Here is a 22,580-nt window from a genome sequence, read left to right on the forward strand (position 1 = left end):
AAATATCAAAATTTACGTCAAAGTTATGTGTTGCCAGATTGTAGCACTAGTGTTGCCAAATCACGAAATATAAAGGCAACCTACGGATTATGCACACTTCAGTTAAAATTTCTTCCATAGAACGATAGTTGTGCTTTCCAACATTCCACTTAGCTCTTATTGTTACCGCTTAGATCTGTATTCCGAGGCTTACATATTCATTTCCTGTACACAGTATATTAAGTTTGCCACAAAGTTTATTCACAGATCGGAGAGCCTCTAAAGTATACTTATGTATACATATACATATGTATGTTTGTATAAGGTCAGCGTGACGAGCTGCTATACGCAAATTAGTCCCTAAGTTTTTGAGATGTCGGTCTGAATTTTCGCAAACATTCTTTTTTTTCCAAGAAGATGCTCACTTGTCGAAATAGCCGATATCGGACTACTAAAGGATACAGCTGCCATACAAGTCAAGCGGTCAAAATGAAGGTAAAGATAATTTCTTACGCGTTTATGCCATAAAGAATGGACTAAAGTAGGGTGTTAAAGTTTCGGTGCAGCCGAAATTAACGTTTTTCGTTTTTATTTGTTGTAATGGGTAGATCATTACTAAATTATTACGATAAAGAAATGGACAAACAAACAATCTTCTTCACATTTTTCATTGTTCGGGTTTCATATAACCGAACCGCTCCCAATAATCATTGCATCCTAATAATAATTATAGAATACATACATATATATACCAAATACATTCACATGTTTGCGATGGAAACGCATTTCTTTTCTACTAAAAATAAATTTCATATTAATTCTACAAATATAAAGCGTGTGCTACTAAAATGCTGAAACAAAATCACTTACCAAAAGTCAATGTGCTCCGCAACTATTTCGATTTTCCATTTTCGCTGCGAGCGCACACCATAATTATCATTATTGCGACCGTCAACGCCATCATTAGCATTGCGTTGTCGCGCGCTGTCATTTTCCTTGGCGTCTGACATTTTTGTCGCATTCATTGTCACTGCCAACATGGACGATTTCCCAACGACGAGTCGAGCGACGGTTGCACCAGAGCGCTGCTGCTGCTGCAATAAAATGTCATTTCTGCTTTTCACATAAATTGCCGTTTATGTGAGTTTAGAGTGGCGAATGGGTGCAAATGCTCAAAAACAGACGCGACGGAAGCACGCGTTGGGCGACCCCTACACGACTGCCTGGTGCTGCTGGGTAATGTCAGTGCAGGGCTTGGTTGTGAGGATGACGATGATGATGGTGGTGCTAGTGATGGTGATGTTGGTGGTGGTGTGTGTATTAATTAGCCATACGTGCATAGAAACAAATTAAAATCCCTAACAGGCGGCACACAAATCCCCCTTCACTCATTGCAGTGTGAGCTGACTTTCAAACAAAAAATAAAATAAATCGCCGAGCAAAAAAGAAACAGTCGCCAGCATTGCTTGCATTTCCATTTCAACAGCTGTTTTCACTGCTGTTGTGGCAATTTGCAACTGATAGCCGTGCGCATGTGCACCTACTCGACTTCATTCATTCATTCATTTATGAGTGCATGTGTGTGTGTGTGAGCAGGCAAATTCAAGTGCCACAATGCAGTTGCACATTTATTGCAACGCGTGATTTTGCGTTTTTGCGGATTTTGCACTTTCTGGCTTCATGGAAAGCGTATTCTTTGACTTGGCAAGCGCATTCTTCCTGCTATTGCTGAGACAAACACACACACCAGGGAGGCGGTCAGAAGGTATAGAAAAACATATGCACACACATTGCATTGAACTATCTCTACATTTATCACTATGCGGTTGTTTTTGTTGTTGCACTGCCAGCACAGCATTTCAATGGCACAGTCGGGCGTCAGCCAAATGCATTCGCAGCTTACTCACTGCGTTCAGATGTGGCGTAAAACCATGAATGATTTTTTTTGTCATCGATTTACACTAGTACACTCATACATACATACACACGCATACGAATGTATGCAATCGTAATGAAGACAGCGTATCCGGAAGGCGCTGAAAGCCCCAACTGTGCACCAACGGCACGTACTATGCAGTGCAGGCACACACACACATGAACACTTACATACATACATACATATGTATCTATTAGACTACACTGAATCTATTTATATGGTCATTACTTGTTTAGCAATCTGCAAAAGTTGTGATCTATTTTATCTGAACTGCGCTCAAAACAAACTTTCGTACAGTGCTGGCCATGAATATATGTAAGTAAATATGTGATGATATTTATGGAACTAAAAAAATTGATTTTTTTTAACTTTCTATAGGTTACATCTTTAGACATAACATACTAAAATATCGAAACGATATCTGAAATGGTATTTGAGTTACAGCCTTCTAAAGTGTAGTCCCTCAGTCCAATCAATTTCAGGCGAACTTAAAAAAATCTGACTAATTTGTTGTATGGGAGATATGTGTTATAGTTTTCCGATCCCTATATAATTTCACTTTAAAAATCACTGGCTCGAAACCGTGCTTAGACCCATAGTCTTTTGGCCAAAGTTGTTCACAATTATCCGTAGAACATTTCCCGCTTACGCGATTTTTCCCTTCTTTTAGCTCCCTGTAAATCGCTCCAATGTAACGGGTGATCCTTTTTCTTAAATGATCACGCGTGAGTTGTGTCAAGCTGTCATATTCGGCCTACTCAACGTACTATTCGCAACACCCCATCTTGAGACCCAGCATTCATTATAGGATAATATAGGTGGTCCTGCACACAGTAAAGAAAATTTATAAACCGTAGCTGAGAGTGTATACGAAGAGCATAGAGAGTCGAAACAGCTTGTGCAAGAACTGAAGCCGCTACACTTCCCCAAGTGACATCGTTTCGATCTGTGAGCTTTTCAACATTTCCAAGAAGATCGTACGTTTTTTTCAAGATTCAAGATATGTAATTTTATCTAAAAAAACAACGGTTTGGTGTGGTTTGGAATCATGGGTGAGAACTTAACCGTCAATGGCGACCGTTAACGCGCTATGATAACCGACTATTTGATGCCTGAAATTGAAGCTCGTGATCTCGGCGACATTTCGTTTCAACAAGACGGTGCCACTTCCCACACATCGCATCAAGCTATGAATTTATTGACAGAACACTTTGGTGAGCAGATAATTTAATGTTTTGGGCCGGTTCATTGGCCAACAAGATCGTGTGATACAACACCGTAAGACTTTTCCTATGGGGATATGTAATGTTTGAAGCTTATGCGGACAATTCCGTTTCGATTCAGGCCTTGGAGCAAAACATCACACGTGTCATTCGCCAGTTATCAGTCGAAATGTTCTAACGAGTCATCGAAAACTGAACTCAATGGATGGACCATATGAGACGTAGCCGCGTACAACATTTGAAAGAGATAATCTTCAAAAAATAAATGCCAAAGAATGTTCTTTCGAATGTTAATACACATTCCCCATTCAAATTGATGTTTCTGCTTTTAAGTAGGGAGCCCCGAAATGGATTACGCCTTATAGTACATATGTATGTATGTTTATACATATATCAGGTTGTTTCATTTAAAACTTGTTTTTAATATTATTTCACATGAAATTTTTATTTTTATCTTGAAAATTTAAGCCCTTAGTTTTGCTTTTAAGTGCTTCCTTTCTGATTTTTCACGTTTTTCACATATTTTTGAAACAATTGTGTGAACAACTGATATTATCGAAAATATTTCAAATGAAAAGTTGTAGGAAATTAAATTGCTGACAACGGTCTCAACGCTCATGTCATAAAAGTGCTTCATTTCAGAGATATAAGCGATTAAAGAGATCGTACGGGACTTTTCTTGTAGAGCATTCAATTTTCAAAATAAAACTTTGAAACGGTATACATATTTATCAAGTAGGTAGTTGGAAGCGAGATATGAATTTTTATAACTGATAATAAAAAAATAATAGAAAACTGTAAGGCGGTGTATCTTTCCGTTATAATTAAGTGCTGATACTTGGACAGAATTGCTTAAAGGTGTCTAAGAACCTATTTTTTCAGAGTACTAAGTGAACAAAAATATTCGTTCTATAGAAATTTGATTTAAAGAGGAGTTAGTTATCACTTGCCTGAACAGCAACAAATATCAGCTGAGTGATAAAGAATTGCAACAACTTATAAAAATAATATAATTTTCTAGTTTTGCATATCACAAATAACGACTAAAAGATTCAAAAAAATATTTCTAGCTATCAGCAAATAAGAACCGATACCTACCTACATATGTACATATGTATGTATCTACAACCATAAATCGGTATCCATGCATGTTTTTACATATTTCTATGAATGCAAATCCACACCTCAATAAAAACATTTCAATTTTTTTGCTCATTCACTGCAAACGAACGAAAGGTGAAATTTCATTGTTCATGCAAAGTGAATGAACAAAGGGCCAAAGTGAAAGGAGTGCAGAGGATAAAGGAAATATCCTGCTAAATTGCAACAACATGAACATATTGGATCGGCAACAATTGCGCAGTCCGTGTGTCAGCAGCCGATTTACTTGTCTGCCAATTTGCCTGTGCGTCTTTTCTTTGTTGAATTTTGCGCCAGGACGCTACATTTTGGCGCGAGGGTTAAGCACAACGGGGAATAGTGCTAACTGCGCGGTGCTGGTGCAATGACGACGCTGATTGGAATGCGCGCACTATCTACCTGGCGCGCATTAAGGGTGCAAGCAGGGTGGCTAAGCATTAACCAAGGAGGGTGTGTGTGGCATGGTAAGTAGACGATTGTGAATTTAAAGATATACATACATATGTATAATACGTATAGAACTCTTAATATACATATGTATATTATTTTAATTTTAGTCATAAGTACATAACAGTACATACATACATACAAGTATGTACAATGTCTATCCATTGAATGGACGATGTGTTATACTTTTCTGAAAGCTTGACCTTGAGTCGCTTTTCAACCCAATGGTATTCTATTGATTTTTGTGTACAAATTTCGTCATAATTCGCACCTCTAACTGTTAAAAAAAGCAACCGTTCATTCAAACACTCACCTGTAGCAGCTAATTTCTACTTATTTCCGGCAGCGATTGCGCCTTCTCCGATACAAATAATGAGCATTTATAAATAAACAAAATGCTATCAAGCACACCGCATATTCATAAAGCATGCGAAATCACGTGAGTGAGTGGTCACAACAAACCGCGTAAGCGCAAAAAACGTTTACCAAAGAAGCCGACAAAACGAAACCGGCGCACGAAAGAAAGCGTTGCCATGCCATATGTGCTAAATTATATGTAAATACAAACTCACTTATATACAAACAAACATACGAGTATGTGAAGTATGTAAATAAAGCGCCGCTACCGGGTAATTGGCGAAAGAACAGAGGAAAACAAAAAACATTTTTTATGAGTTTGCAAATTTTTATAAGGCAACAAAAAAGCGTATATCGTACTTGTACTCGTGCAAAAAATGCGAAATGCGCGATCAAAACAAAGGCGGCATTGTTGTTTACAAAGTTTACCCTAACGTTGAAGTTGCATGGCAAACATCGCACGCCGCAAAAATTGTTGTCACAACAAGTTGCGTCAACATGTCGCATGCAACATGTACGGATAGAGTCGTTGTTCTTATCTCGCTTACACACACAACTTTCCTCAGCGCACAGAAGGGTTGCATTTCAGCGCAGTTACTCACTTTGCTAAGAGCGTAAATGTCGGGTGTGGTGTGTATACGGAGCACGTAGAAAATGAAAACCGGCATATCGTATTTTTTCGCTGCGGCAGAGCTTGTGAAGAGACGATTACGACATGCAACTCTTCTTGCTTCGATCGCTAACATGCATTAACACAGTTAGTTACGATGAAACTTATAAGAGAATTTGCATCAAAAAATGGTATATCAAAGCGATCTGACAGAAAAGAGAAAGAAGATGAGAATACTTCGTTAAATACGTTGTAATTTGATTACAATTTTTACTTCACCTTTCTTATAAGAGTATTCACACCGAAGAAGCGTAAACCAAAGTGCTTTAAAAGAAATAAAAAGAAACTTCATACTACATATTTTTATAGCATAGTGTCGCCTATTGGTTTCACAATGAGAGATCATAGAACAATAAGAAGGTGCGAATCGAAGTATGTATGATGCTCGATTGGACGACTAACAGAGCTGAAAAACTTCAACCAGGCAATCCCTTAATTATTCTACGTTCTCTGAATGAGCCTCCTAAGGGCCTAGGTGCGTCGTTGGGCATTTATTTTACTCATCTAATTTGGTGTCAGTATTATTGCAAGATATTCAGTAACCAAAAATTTTATTTTTGTATATAAATATTTAAAGAAAAGGATTTTAAAATACGATAACATCAGTTGCTCTGCGCGTTTATATATGTATTTATATACATCGATGTGTTGCTTAAAATCAAGCGCTTAAGCGATTTTGTTGAGATATTGATTTAATTGCAAATGCTTAGGACAATTGGTTTTGAAGTACAATAGCGACATTTTTTCATACGCAGCAAATTCTCCTGTAACTCATAATTCCACAGAGCACAAAAAAATTAAAAAATAAAAATTCCAATTTTGTCAACTAGCAAATTCTCTAAATTTATTATTTTCATTTGGTGAATTTTACTCAATTTACTTGCATTTCGCGTTTCCATGCAACCCTGCAAGTGCGCTGAATTGTATTAGCGCGTGAACGAGATGACTGCTTGTAGCTCGGAATACAACATGTTGAAATGGTTTCTTGGGATGAATTCGCCTCGATATGGTTTGAGTGGTCGCCATTGTTCTGGCAATAGGAATATAATTTTTCATTCGTTGTTGAACCGTATTCGGGTGAAGTGTGTTGCTCAAATTTACTCTCGCAACTTTAAACGCATATATTTATATATATGTGTGTGTATAACATATCTGTGAGTGCGTGTGTCTTTCATATACTATTTTACAAATCGCCAATTATAGCAATTGTGGTAAAATTAGTATAACTACAATTACAGTTAGAACCACCAAGTGTTTAGTAGCGATTATAACTAGTAATAGCGGCAAACATTGTAGGCACAACAACAACAACAACATAAAAACGCAATTAAACGCAGTGAAAATTCCAATTTTATTGTGAGATTTTTTCGCAGCAAGTGGAAAGTGTGGAAAGTTAACTATTGCAAGAGTACGAGCAAAGAAAAAGAAAAAATATATAATAATTAAATTTTGAAACGATTTTTGTGCATGTTTTATCAACGTTATTATACGGAAAGTGAGAAAATCGTGTGTAAAGCAATAAACGAAATGGCACCCCGCCAAGTTCATCCAATACTGTGTTACAGTAATAAAAGCGCTAGGACACGTCCAGAGCGTCCGACTGGCGGTGTGCGTAGAAACCTCTTCGGTCCACCCGATCAAAATGAAATGGCGCGTAATTTCGACATTGAAAATGCCCGTCAACTGAAACGTTTGAATAATTATAAAATCATTGGTACAATTGAGCCAAGTAGTAATGTACGACCGCTACCCGAACTTATTGCCAAGGAAGTGGAGGAGGCGTGTAAAAAAGAAAATAAAAAATTCGAAAATGAAACTGAAAATGATAAGCCTGAACAAAAAAAGCGTAGTGACGGCGATGATGATGCGTTGACCATGCGGCAGAGGCAGATTGAGAAAACACCAACGCTCCACACCGTACGTGCCAACACCAAAACGGCCAACGAAGCGGCACGTTACAAACCCTACACTACGCAAACGCTAATAACTGGTAAGTTGTATTCTAAAAATTACATCCAAAAAGCAAACAAATTTGCAAAAAAAATTCATATTCATTTTGTGTCGTATGTACCGATTTTTTTTATTAAATTGCTTTTGATTATATGGCAACTCTGCAAACACCTGATTTATTGCCATTTCCTTTTACTTGTCTTGTGCGCAGGGACTTCCTTGCAAGGACGCGCGAAGTGCACAGTAGTTAGCTCCGATTAGACTTGACGCCGGCTGCTTGTTAAGCAAATATGTATGTATAGCGCAAATTTTCCCATTTCAACCCTTGTTACGCAACAAAAGATGTAGTGTTGCCACGACAGTACTTTAGTAGGAGCAGTTTTTAATTTTTTATACTAAATTTCTTCAAAAATGCCTTCCAAGAGATTTATTTTTGTTTTTTTTTTTTTATTAAATATGGATGTCTATATTTTTTCTGATTTAAATTTATGATAAATATAGCAGGAAATTATTATGTAATGCGTTTTATGATTTTATGCATTTTACAACAAAACAATTTTTGGGTAGAAAAAAAGTATACACAAAAAAAAACAAAAATCAAACAACATACATATGTATGTACATACATAAAAATAATTCAAATTCATAATTCGAAAAAATTTTAATGAAACTAAAATCGATATTGAAATCAATTTTGTAATTCAAATTCATAATTTAAAATATTTTAATAAAACTAAAATCGATTTAGAAATCAATTTGGTACATTAGGGCTACTGAAAATAATATACATATTTACATGCATGTAAGAAATCAACAAATTCTGGTAGCCGAAATGGTATTTCACTTTTAGCGCCAAATTTCATGCTACATAAGTATATACATATGTACATACATACATACATATACACATGTATATGTACATTTCTATTCGTATATATCTGCATACATACATACATACATACTTATGTATGTAATGTACATGGTGATAGATCAATCTCTTTGGCAGCTTACTTGCACTGCACTCGATAAAATTTCATTTGCCGCAAGGTGCACTCACTGAGATTGCATTTATGGGCACATATACAATGTACTAGGATCCTCACATAGCTACCTATCCGGAATATGTATGTACATATGTATGTATGTATGTTTGTAGGTCCCTTGCATTTTCTTTTGGGCGCCAAAAATCGCATTTGTATGAGACAAGTTGTGCTACCTTTGTGCGTTCAGGTGTCTCCTTTCATTTTCAAATACAAAACGCGCACATACAAACACACAAACGTAAATATTTTGTTGGTGCACCCATATACGACATACATAAGTAGCATACATATGTATTTTTGTATTTGCCGCTCCTTTCATGCCACTTGGCGATTGGAGTAAGATTGTGAAATACTTCTGTGTCCGAATGCAAACGCACATGTCTCCGTTGATGTTTGGTTTTCGCGCCCGAATTTTTTCCCGCCTTAAAATCTTGCCGGACATCGCTCAGCCTTTCTACAACCACATGCATGTGTGTATATCTCTGTGTGTGTGTAGTTCTTTAAAACGCCGCCACAACACTTGGCGCGCGTACGCACTTATCCGAAGATTTTGTCAATAAGACATTTTTGGCGCGCCTTTATAGCGCAAACAAACTATCGAGAGAAGTGCAAGAATATTACACACCATACAAACATACAAGTGTACTATTGTATACATGTTTGTTTGTATAAAGCGACAGCATGGCAAATGATTTTGTCACATTCTACTTGTCAGAGTATTCGCTTTGCTATGCATATTTTCTTTACGTTTATTATTAATTTCTTTAGTTTTGTTTTGCTCGCCGCCATTGCCAATTTTATAGAGCGTGTTGAGTGGTCATGCCGCTTATGTTCAGTTGAATGTATGTCGGTATGTATAGTGTGTAATATGCGTGTGAATCAATTAATGTACAAACATACTAAATGTACCGATTAGCGGTTTAAAAATAAGTATATTATCGACTGATTACACTATTGATTTGTTTAAGAAGAACCATAAAAGTGGCTTAAGTTAGAAAAAAATTATACTTCTTTAAATAATTTTTGGATTTATTGAAAAAGCTAAAACTAAAATAACCCTTTTCAAATAGATTTTGGTTTTTCAAAATTTAAAAACAAAATCTTACAATTTTGAAACAGCAAAAAACTAAAATTACATATTTGAAAAAGTGAAAAACTTTGATTTTTCAAAACTTTTAGATATTTTGTAAAAGCTGAAAAATATTTGAAAAAAGTTAAATTCTTAAAAAAAGAGTTTATGAAAAAAAAATTTTTCTTCTTTGCAGTATTTGATACATATTTCTATAACAATTTTCATCTGTACATTTTGGCAAATTAAAATTAACCCTGGACGGGCATCGTTTTTTTGCTGCTGTTTGCTAAACTTGAATATTATTAGTCGAATAGACTAACAAAACACGTCCAGGGTTAAAATCTTACAACAATTGATAGATAGAAATGATCTGGCGATCCACTTGTAGGAGTTAATGGGTATCAAAAAGTATAAATATCTCTCCAATTGAGTTCAATCGATTTTTTTTGGCTTGTTCCAACCTAACCTAATCTAATAAAGCGGCTTCTTATAACTAACTGTTGTCTCAAAATAAAAAAAAATAATCAAATCTTATTTATGCTATAATTGATTTTTTCTGGACCATCTTAAAAAAAAAGACTTTTTGTTAAACTTTTTGTAAATATATACATATGTATGTACATATGTACATACATATATGGTTATAGGTTATAATGTAAGGACTCTGGTTAAAATTCAGTTTCATAGATTCATGATAAATAAAATGCAACTTTTTTGTGGCCGAAATTACATTTTCGAGTGGCTAAAAAAATCGAAAATCTTAATGCTTCGATCAAAAATCTATAAATTATCTCGATCATTATAGCCGTTTCGAAGACATTTTCCTTACCTACTCGGAATATAGTGTTTCGAAAAAGACCGCATTGTTATACATATGTATATTTGTTTGTATAGTAGCTGAAACTGAAACAGTATTATTTTTTATTACACAATATTTTTCGAAATTTATAGCTGCCGCAGTTGAAACTATCAACAAAATTTTCAAATTGGCGCGAAATAGTTTTTCAAATGGGTAGGCTTGTATTTAAAGGCGAATGTCCGAATGAATTGTATCTAACAAATTAATATACATATGTATAATAAAATATACATACATACATATCTATAATAAAAACAAATCTCATTTTTCCAACTCTCATATGGACATGTAATAAAAAAATTTCCAGCAAAAGTACCAAAAGCATATAGTAAAAATGAAACTCTACTGGCTTTCTGCAGCCAAAGTCAATGGCAGAATATAAATTATGATTTTTTGAAGAATTTAATTTGCATTCTCGACGCCACATTCAATATAAAAAATATAAAGTTCATTCGATTTGAATGCACTCAGCTCAGCAGCCGGCCGCGTACAGTTGACGCGCCAAATAATTCATTAATAAACACACACAAAGCGCACACACATACAGACATATGTACACATTTGTTTTATTACGAACACGACATCACTTGTATGCCCGCTGTTTGTCACAAAGATGCTACTGTTTTGGAAATCTGAAAATTATTGCCCGATCTGCTCTGCTCCACTGAGGCTGTCACTGCGCCCGCCATGTCACTACTCTATGTTTTTAAATGCGCACACACATACATACATACATATGTATGTACATATGTAGAGATACAAATATATTTAGTGTCACCAATCAACGCGCCCAATTTTTTGACAATCTTTCAAAAAATAAAATAAAATAAGAGCAACCGAAATATTTGTATATAAAAATAAAAATAATAAAAAGCAATAAAAACTCGTAACGAATTAACGTCGAAAACAAAACAGAAACTGCAAAAAATACAAAAACGAGTAAAAATACAAAAATAAAGTTACTTACTACCTGTTCGATGACTGCAAAAACAACAACACGAAGCCGACCAAGCAATAATATAACTTTCGTTCGTCGCGCTCAATCTTCGGAATGCTTCCAAAAATACATAAAATAACACGCAGCAAAGATGTAGCAAACACAAAACGCAAATTGTCAAATGAGCGCCAAAAATTATTTGTTTGCAATCGCAAGTCGCTCGTCGCGCACATGAAACGTAAATTTCACATTTGGCGTAAACAACTGACAATTCTTTAAAACATTTTCAGCATTATTTTTGGCGCTTTTCGGCTTAGCTGTGCCTTCCTTCTCGCCAGTCTATGTTGTTTGGTATAGTTGTTAGTTCTTCGTTTATAATCGGTCTTATCAGTTTCTGTTTGGTAGACTTTCAATGGCGAATTTATCAGTGCCTTCGCGCCACTCCGTCTCTTTTTGGCTTTAAGTAGCATTGCATATTGTTATTGCTTTTTCATATTTTCATTAACGCGGAATTTATCAGTATAGCTTAAATAAATACATGTTAGTATACTATATACATATGTATATTTGCATGTAAAATCGTAAACAACATACATACATATGTATGCATGTGTTTGCTTATAATTTCAACTCTCTCTCTCAATTAAGACGAAAGTATCGATGCTCATTGAGGTTTCGTTAATGCGTACTTCAATACTTGTATATGATACCGACGGTTAATATTTCACCGCCACCGTCACCGTCATGAGATTTTTGGGAATTAAAAAAATCTATATCAATTGTTTTAAAATTTTATGAGTATATTTATACTTTTATATAGTAAAATTGTTTTCAGAAAAAAATTAAATATTTTTATATTTATCTACGGCTCCCACCCTGTTGTTTTGAGTCCGGTCTAAAAAAAGTCCTAAAAACCTAAAAAAATGTTCCACACGAAAATCAAAATTTTGCTGATCAAAGGTTGAACCAAGCAAACAAAATTTTTGATAAAATTCCAATTTAGAATTTAAATCAAATTTAAAAATTTGAGAAATCCAAAATTTTGCTTGCTTAGTTCAACTTTTGATCAGCCCCAAAAATTGTTAGGTCATACAGAACTTGCGGGCAAAATTCGCTAGTGATCGAATTATTTGTCTGTGCAAACATAAAAAATGAAGTTAGAAGAAAACCCTATTAAACTTGACTGAAAATCTGTTTGAGTATGTAAATTCTAAAGATATACATAACTTATTTTTTTAATTTTACACTAAATGTGTTCCTCTTAAAATGGTTAACTAGTCTAGAAAGCCATATTTTGAGCGCTCACCGAAAAAGAATAAAAAAGCATTCTTATATATACATACATATGTACATCAAAAAATATTCACAATCTATACCTTCAGATTTCAATCAAGATTTCGTGAAGACTACCCTTGCAGTCATTTGAAATATAAATCAAAACTAATTTTTGATTATTACAAATGTCATTATTGTGTGAACTAGAAAAAATGTTTTTTTTTTATTTTCTAATTTCTAGGAACTTTTCTTAAAGAAAAATAGCAATTATTATTATCAACTCAGTTTTAAATTTTGATTGAGCAATAATCTTCATGATTATTAACCTGCATGAAGACTGCACTGTATTTTGAATATGATTTTCGAGGGCTATGAAGCTGTTCTCGTGAATATTTATTCCTTAATTTATTTGAGACATTTGTATTCCTGGACAATCAGACTTTGCTTCAACTATCGTCGGCAAGTCAATAAATTGCCGGTTTTCTCACAAAAATTCACGTTTATTGATATTTATTATATGTAGGTGTGTAGATTTATTCTAATTTATGCTTGAGGAAAGGCAGCAAAAAGATTTTCGAAAATTATTTTTTATATAATACCATTTGTATTTAAAATCGAAAGAGTTTCAAACATTTTCAAAAATACTAAAATAATTTTTTTGTAAACATTTATCGAGATCAGCAGCGTTGCAAATAATGCATTAAATATAATAATTTATTTGGAATATTTATTCTTTTTATTTTAGAATACCGAAAATCTTAATTAATTCAAAAAAATAATTTAATTATAATTAATATGCTTATTTTGAATAATAATAAATTAAAAAAATAATTTTTAATTCCAAATGCTGGATTGAAAAAAAAATTGTAATCCAAAATACATGATTAAAATAAAAAAAATATGTCTCAAAAATAGGTTTGAAAAAACTGTTGATCGCAAGAATATAATTAAGAATAAATTATTTTAGAATTTAGATTTTTTTTGCATTTTACTACATTGTCTTCTACCATTTTGAACCAAAGCTCGTACAGCGTCGTCACACTCTAGATCGCTGGTCGGCAAAATAACACATTTAACCGACTTACTATTTGTTTTAACAATTTTTTATACTGATTTGGGGTTTAAAAATTTAATTTTTACTTTTGAATTAAAAAATAAACGTTTCTATTTTTAATTCAAAAATTTTTTAATACAAAAATTCGCAAGCTTGTTCCACATATTGGAGCATAAATATTAAATTATAGTCAAATAAATAGTGAAATAAAGTTAATACTAAGGGTCTAATATGTCGAACAAGGTTGAAAATTTTTTGAATTCAAAAGTTTTCGATTAAAAATAGAAACATTAATTTTTTTCAATTCTTTAGTAAAAACTTAATTTTTAATCCCAAAGTATAAAGTATTTGATGACCGAAAAAAATAATTTTTTTGACACTCTGTGAGCAATTTTGCATAGGCCAAGGGTGCAGAAAAAATTTAATAAATTTCTATTTCTAATTGAAATTTTCAATATTGTATGTATGTATGTACATATGTATATATGTATATTGATATTAATTGTGGTAGTATTTATTGTAAGTTTGCATAGAATTACCCAATTCTGCTTTTTCTACCTTTTTATTGTATGTACATACATACATACTTATGTACTTGTGTATAGTATATTCAATCAGCGGCCTTTACATGCGATGGGGCAAATCTCGTCACTGTTTTTGATACGACTGCGAACAGCCAAACTGTACTACCGCTATCGTCGCCACAGTCAGTCAGCGAGTTATTGAGCCAGCTTGTTTATCTCTTGCTGCGCCGCATGTGTGTGTACGTAGGTATGCTGCATATGCATATGTAATGGCGTGTGTGTATATGCGTCTAAAGCTATACAAATATATGTATGTAAATATGTGCGTGCGTATGTGTGTATATGCGAGATACTTTGCTACGTCAGTCCATCTAGCAAACAAATTTCATAAAGAGAAAATATCCAAAACAAAAATCGAATGATCGTCACAAATTTTTTACAATTAAAGATTTTTTATTTTTATTTTATAGAGTGGCATTTTATTTGTGGTAATCTTAAGTTGAGTAAAATTTTAATGATAAATATTTTGCAGTGCTTGTATTTTACATTTCCACCTTTGTGCTGTAAGTGATTTTATAATAAGAAAGCACAAGCTGCCATAAAGGTAACATTTCGGTTTTCACGCGCACACAGAGCGCAGAGTGACGACCGAGAGAGCGCAAACATAAGCGTGGAGAGCGTTCATAAAATATTCAAACGGTGCAATGGGTTCATGCGCGTATATTTTACTCGATTTTTTCATGTGCATTCATTCGTTCTTGCTGTTATTTCTACAATTTTGTTATTATGCATATGCTTACATACAAACATATGTACATATACAAATTAGATTTAAATCGTGTTATTTGTTCGGCTTTTGTACACTTTTCGTCATCGTTCTGCAGTTGCATGCATTTATTAGACAATAGTGAGGTATGGCACAGCGCCTATGTCTGTGGTGACGGTGACGGCGACGGCGGCAGAGGTAGCCGCACCCACAATACTACATATAGCCGCCAGTCGTACTGTGAGTGGTGTAGGTATCATCAGACTCCACCACGTCTGTCGCCCAGCACTTACTGCGCAACAACTTAACTTTCATACATACACATATGTACATATTTGCTGGTTGCGTATATGTGTGTGTGTGTATCTGTGAGCACTTCGGGTATTGCGTTCGCTTGAAGTCTTCGACCAACAAAACAAAGCGAGCAGAAAAGCGAAAAGCGAAGTGCGCACGGAAATTGAAAAATATAACAACTCCCCACTTTGCTTGCGTTCACAGTGTTGCCATATGATGCGGTTTTGTAAAGGCAGCGTTAAATTCTTTGCGTAATAAGTGCGAAACTACAGTGTTTGCTGTCTTTGAAAATGAAATGTAATGCCAAATCTGCTGTAAACTAAACAAAAATATATGCTGCTAAAAATAACTCTAACAAATACATACAAACATACTCATACATACTTACATACATGTAAACCTATCTATAATATACATACATATGTACGTATGTGGAGATGCCCGCTTTCGCTTACACCTGCTACGCATCTATTTATTTGTCTCTAGCTACTAGAGCAAGTGCGTATCGTTGTTGTACGAAAACGTGATTTTTTGGCGGGAAAGATCATCTGCAGCCGACAATACGCACTATATGTAGATCAAACGCACACGCGCACACACACATTGACACACATATTTATTTTTGCGCACACAAAATTTACGAGTTGCTTCATACATGTTCGTTGGCGCGCTACGCATCTCGTACGCATCGCTCACCCTTTCGACACACACATTTTCACTCTCGCATGCTCTCCTCCCTCATATTTGTTATTGTTGTTGTGTTTTTGTTTTTTCACAACTGGCACTTGTATCGGTCATCTACATATGTATGTTGTTGTTTTGTATTTGTATCTTGTTTACTTTATAATTCTCTCCACTTACTGTTTCTCCAATTTGAACGGCCTTCGGTCCATTTCTGTAGCTTGATATTTACGATTTTTTTCGTATGCGAAGGCAGTCAAGGCGATACGCAGAATTGGCTTTTATGCGTGCAGACTTTGCGGCCTGTTGTTGACGCGAGTCTGTGGGTGTACGACTTGCCGTTGGAGCTCGCTTGGCCCAGTAGGAACTCGTGGACTGAAATTGTTACCTTCTTTTTTTTCAGAAGTGAAAGAGAAACAAGCTTAAATGCTTAAATAAACTATAATAATAAAAGAACACAATTCAGTGAACTTATTGTTTCTTTTGATATGTGCGTTCACCTAATGAGCCAAAAGGAGTATAGAAGTTATGAGCTGGTGCTCAGTCCCTTTATTTTTGAAGTCTCGATCTGACACAAACTTTTGTTTTTGGCGAGAAATCATCGCGAAATTTGGCATGGCTAATTACATAAGGCATCAGTGCAACCTCCGAGAAATTGTTCAGATCGGACCACTGCAACATATAGCTGGCATACAAACTGATCGATTAAAATCAAGTACTTTTAAGGAAAACTTTTTTATATGTCATATTATGTTTACGGAATTTGGCATGGATTATTGTCCAAGCCAACGCCACAATCTCTGAATATCAAGTTCTTCTATTAAAGCGTTTTTATTTCCGAAGGGTAAAGCTTCGGTCCAACTGGAGTTAATGCTTTTTAGTCTAAGTTTTAAATTTATTCTACACTTTTGATGTCCTATAGCCTCTCTTCCTTTACAATTTCAACCATCAACTTGTAAATTAAGTAGTTTGAAAGAAATAGCATCGTGGAGTTTCCAAAAAATTTTATATTGTTTAACTCCATTAGATTATTATTCATACAACCGATTCGGTCTGTTTTCAGTAGAAAGAAATATTCCACAACTTTGTCAACAAAGATTTTAGTTAAAGTCTTCTTGTTTATTGCGTAGACACCGCTTACGCGGTTATAAGCGAGTTTACAACCGTGGATGTTGTTTTCCTCTTTTCATTGGGCGTGTTTTCCAGGGAGCGGGTATCAAACTCAGCGCTCAACCCTGGGCAGGGATTATTCGCGTTCTCAGTTTAGCTTGCCTTCAAACGGCTGTTTTTTGGCTACCCAGAGGATACTTCGTATAAGACCGGAAATCGTGAGCTGTTTGAGCCATATGTAAAAGAATCGTTTCGGGCCACTACCAAGTAAATGGTGCGCAGAGAACCTTTCTCACTTGCGTGAACTTCTACACATGGCTCCATCCTTATGCCCTAGGTATAGGGTAGTCATTATTTCTCCAACATATTTTTTTTCCTACAGGGAAATACGTGAAATCGCAGTGTGTGTGCAATGCAAATTCGTTTCAGGTGTTCATATACAAATGTATATTGTCTAATTGTTAGTAGGTTTGGCGCACTGTTAAACGCTTGACACCAGTCGAACTGCAGGGATATTACATCTCTTGTGCCATTTCCGGTTTGTTCCATACACATACATATGTACGTACTGGTTTGGGGTTATGATTAGAAAGCAAATCAAAATGAGAAAAAGTGAATAAAGCACCACACACAACAACAACGAATAAACAATTTTACATTTGGCAGTGCAGTTGGAGCATTTTTTTGTTCGCGAACTGGTAGATTAATCGCCCGCGGACCGGCCGCTTTTACCTTGGAGCCCACCACAAAAACCCATTTTCAAGTGCGTACGCCTTTTCCTTTATTACGCACGGCCAATCGATAAATATACATACATATATAGTATATACAAATATAAATTGTGGTTCCTCATGTGCACAAACAAAAAGCCAACTGCCGCGATACGAGTACGACAGTAGCGATAGCAGCGCATACTTAACCTACAAGTTGAGCATTTCACTGTTATTATTATTATTATGATTTTTTTGTAGTTTGTTTTGATTTTGGTTTCTAAATTTCTTGCTTTTTTTGTGTGTCAATTCATTTTACCCCATTTACTGTGCAACTTTCGTAAATATTTATAAAACGTAAAAGCGTGTGGTCGGCGAGCGCCAACGTCTCACGAGTGACCACAATATTGACGCTTACGACGGTGTCAACCATGACCCGCTGGTGTGCTGATAAGTAGTGATGTCTCATAGTTTTCTTTGTTTGTACATATGTACATATATATTTGTGCAGAGATTACACATTTTTATAGAAAGAAAGCGGCGAAAGAAAGCAGCTCAACGCCAGTGCCAATGCGTTGAGTCGCGACGCGTTTATTATGTTGACTTTAATCCACCATTTTTTGTCATGTTTGTTTTGTTTTTTGTTGTGTGCAGCTTAAAGCGATTGTTATTATTTGGCCCGCCATTTTGTTGTTTTAACTTCAGCTTTGATTATAACTTATAACTGTAAATAAGGAAAAAAAATCAGCAAAAATAGTTTTGTATTGTATTGGCTTCAGCGCTGTCATCAACGGCTTAGCGTCTTTTGTCTGTTTGGTTTGTTTTTTGAAACGTCTGCCTTTCGTGTTTGGTATAGCGCGCTGCTGACGCTCAGGCGGCGACCAAACCTGGTTTATTTACCTTCGTGCCAACACGTTCAGCGGCATGCCTTGGCCGAAACTACAATGCATATACACATGCGCATATTTATGTGTGTTTGAGTTTATGGCCAAGCGTCGTACTGACTCTTTGACTCTGCCACTAATCACTTAGTCGCTTGTTTTGTGGTTTGACTGATTGTCTGAGTGGCAGTTTGCCTTCGCTGGCCAAGTGTGCAGTGCTTAGCCTTTTAAGTGTGTCCCAGTTATGAGCTCACGCGCTGATTGGCTGTTTTCAAATATTTCGTCTGTTTTCTTTGGGTTGAAATAATGGTGAAAACTTGCAATGCGCGACTTTTCGCTTATGTGTCTGGTTATTAGTTAGTTGAGAGCTTTTTGTTTACTTTTATATTATTTTTTCGCTTATCTTATTTTTTTTCGTAACATTTCATATAATATGGAATGTGTTGAATTATAGTAATTAGTTTGTGTAGCAAAAGTGCAGTTTCGAAAGTATTCCAGCTGCTGCAAACGTCATGCTTAATTAAAATGAAAAGTGTGCAGCAGTTACGAAAAAATCTAAGGCGAGTGAAAATTGGTTGGCAGTTATGTATATATTGGTTTTTATATTTTCAAGTGCCACAGCAGTTTAGATTTGCACTTGAAAGTGTGAAAGTAAAAAATTTTCTTCGTTGTGGTTAATTTAAGCGTAATCTAAAATTATTATAACCCAATAATAAATTTTTACCGGAAAAATTATATTTATGTGCCTGATAAACCTGCTGATGCCCGTCAGCACTTAATTTATAATTGATTTCCAATTTGTTCTTAACAGCTTAACAAATTTTTTGAACAAAGTTTTTATTTTGACTGGGTCTATAATTAGTTACGATCAAAAGTATGACTAATTGTAGTTGCTGTTTCTTTTTAATGGCGATTTTTGGTTGGAAAGTTTTTATGTGCGTTATTCGTTAGATAAAATTTACTGTTTAAGCATATAAATATTAGTATTTTTTTTTTTTTTTTTTTTTTATTTAAAAAATTAATTATGTAATTTTAAAAATTTTAATTATTTATTTAATTTTTTTAATTTAATTTTTTTGCTTGTATTTCTATATAATTTAAAAAATTAAAAATTAAATTTTTTTGTTCAAATTCCAATTCCCGAAGACACCATATACATTTTTATGTGAATTTTTCGTAATTCGTTAGATAAAATTTACTGCTTAAACATATAAATATTAGTATTTTTTTTAATTTTTGAATATTTTGTTTTTTTATTTTTAATATATTTTTATTTAAAAATTAATTAATTATTTAATTTTAAGAATTTTAATTAATTATTTAATTTTTTAATTTAATTTTTGCTTGTATTTCTATATAATTTAAAAAATTAAAAATTAAATTTTTTGTTGTACAAATTCCAATTCCCGAAGACACCATATAAATTTTGCCTATTGGTAGTCACATATGTATGTATGTACATATGTACGAGTATTAGCTACCAAGCATTTACTCGTATTATCAATTATGAGCAAGATTAGAGCAGCAGTTAGTGCGCTTCCACCAAATGCAATCTACTTGGCTTCATCGAGCGATCGATAATTGCATTCTTTCTATTAGCTTATTACAAATATCAATATTTGCGTGTGTGTGTGCATATGAGCATGCGTGTTTGTGTGTGTGTTGATTACGTGTTGGCATTATATGCATTTCGATTTCACTCGAGTTCGTCATTATCAGCAGCTGGCACAATGATATGCATTTTATTGCCATTTTTTCGCCGCAGGTAATGTGACATGTTTGTATTTGTTGTTGTATGTCAAGCGATCATATGAATGCTATTTGTGCTGTGCGCGTTTACTGCTTGAGACAAATTGATAAGCGCTTACATTCGGATGCGTGTGAATGGACTTACTATTCTGAAGGTCATTCGCCATTTGCCATTTGCCGATCGCGGCGTCTCGTCGAAGAAGTTGGCAGTGTAAAGCTGCAATATAGTACAAACAAAAACTGCATTGATGAATAATCAACTAATCAACAGCAATCATAAATGTACTAATTTTTTATTTCTCTGCTGAATGCATATGCACTGATCGTTTTCTTTTTCTCTCTCTCTCTTTCTCTCTTTTTTAGATGTGATGCCGAAGCGAAAAGCCATACCACCGCCTTAGATGCTGTTAAATAAAGTTTTTGATGGATGTGATAATGCGGGTTATGTACTAAGCGTTTGCTGCTGCAGCTGACGGGGAGAGCACATTGATTTGACTACTGTGAAAATTTAAACAAAAACAAAAACACAAAATGATAATTACACACCAGGCGCTTATGAGCTGCGTGCAGCTTGAGACGCCAATTGCCAAATTAGTGAAATTCATTAGAAGTGATTTTTTTATTTAATTTTTTTTTATTAATTTTTTAATTATTGATTTTTTCAAATTAATTTTTTTAATTAAAATTTTTTAAGTTGTTTTTTTTTTTTTTTAATAGTTTCTTTATTAAAAATTATTTGTATTTTTTTTAATTTTTGAACTATTAAAAAAATTTTAAAAATATATCAAAAAAATTTAAAAATAAATTTTAATAAAATTATTAACAAAAAAATTTTAATTATTCTTATTATTAAACAATTTAAAATAATTTTATTTTTATGTTTTTTTATATTTTTACTAAACTTTATTTTTACATTTTTGATATATTTTTTAAATAATTTAAAATTTTGCTCTATTTTTTTTATTATTTAGTTTTTAATTATATTTTTTTGTATGAAAGATCTGCTCTCGTTGCTGCTAAAAAAAGTCAAAGTGGCGTGGCGTGTTAAGTTTAAAAAATATATACATACTTATATATGTAGTATATGAAGCAGCGAAATTGTATGTAGAGTGGCTGGCCAGTGCAATTTTATATTTTTTTATTTTATTTTAATTTATTTTATTTGACGAGCATTTAAGTTTTCACTACTCCCCATATCATCACGTCAATCGTTCAACTTGTTGGCCTGTGTTAATAACCAAAACATTCATACAAAAAAAAGAAACTAAAACAAAAAACTTTGGAATGATCTCAATTTAGCAATGTTGTAGTGTGTGTATAAGAGTATTATTTTTCCTCTTTATAAAAAAAGAAATATATATAAAATTACCAAAAAACATAACACACATTACATAATATAAAAACTAATTATTTTAATTGAATGTACATCGAATTTGTATTTTTAATGTGAGTTGAAAATGATTACAAAATTTTTAAACAAATTAAATTAATTATTTTAATTTACGCACATTTCAACAATTCATAGAACTACAAAAGCAAGCAAAACTGCAACTCAAGCAAAAAATAATAACAAAAAAATTTACTAAAAAGTATAAAAATAAAATAAATGTGTAAAAATATTCAACAAACAATTTTGTAAGCAAATTAAAAAAAAATGTAATAAAAACTGCACCGTTAGGAGTTATGGTTAAATGCATGCAAAAGTTGATTTTAAGAAATTTCAAAAAAAAATGCATATAAAGTGCTAAAAGACTAAAATCATGCTTTGAAGAAAAAATCTAAAATTTTATGCAAAACAAAAAATAATTAGAAAAAATTAAAATGTTTATTATAAAAAAAATAAAATTTTTATAATTATAAAGAAAATAAAATTTGTGCTTGTTATGTAACCATAATCTCTCGCTGGCGCAGTGGCATTTGTTG

The 22,580-nt window shown here is 33.8% G+C and overlaps 1 protein-coding gene across 1 annotated transcript; it reads left to right on the plus strand.

Annotated features, from left to right (window-relative positions):
* Window positions 1-6,799: 6,799 nt before the first annotated feature.
* On the plus strand, window positions 6,800-21,291 carry LOC120766605. Its single transcript, XM_040092210.1, has 2 exons — window positions 6,800-7,742; window positions 21,021-21,291. Exons 1-2 carry the CDS (start codon window positions 7,220-7,222, stop codon window positions 21,056-21,058), a joined length of 561 nt encoding a protein of 186 aa, XP_039948144.1. The 5' UTR covers window positions 6,800-7,219; the 3' UTR covers window positions 21,059-21,291.
* Window positions 21,292-22,580: the final 1,289 nt, after the last annotated feature.

The sequence above is a fragment of the Bactrocera tryoni genome, chromosome 1 (genome assembly GCF_016617805.1).
Source record: "Bactrocera tryoni isolate S06 chromosome 1, CSIRO_BtryS06_freeze2, whole genome shotgun sequence".
Classification (NCBI taxonomy): domain Eukaryota; kingdom Metazoa; phylum Arthropoda; class Insecta; order Diptera; family Tephritidae; genus Bactrocera; species Bactrocera tryoni.

Coding starts and splice junctions, on each gene's coding strand:
- LOC120766605 (XM_040092210.1), top strand. CDS start 7,220: ATGTTTTATCAACGTTATTATACGGAAAGTGAGAAAATCGTGTGTAAA. Junction 7,743..21,020: donor TACGCAAACGCTAATAACTG/GTAAGTTGTATT, acceptor TCTCTTTTTTAG/ATGTGATGCCGAAGCGAAAA.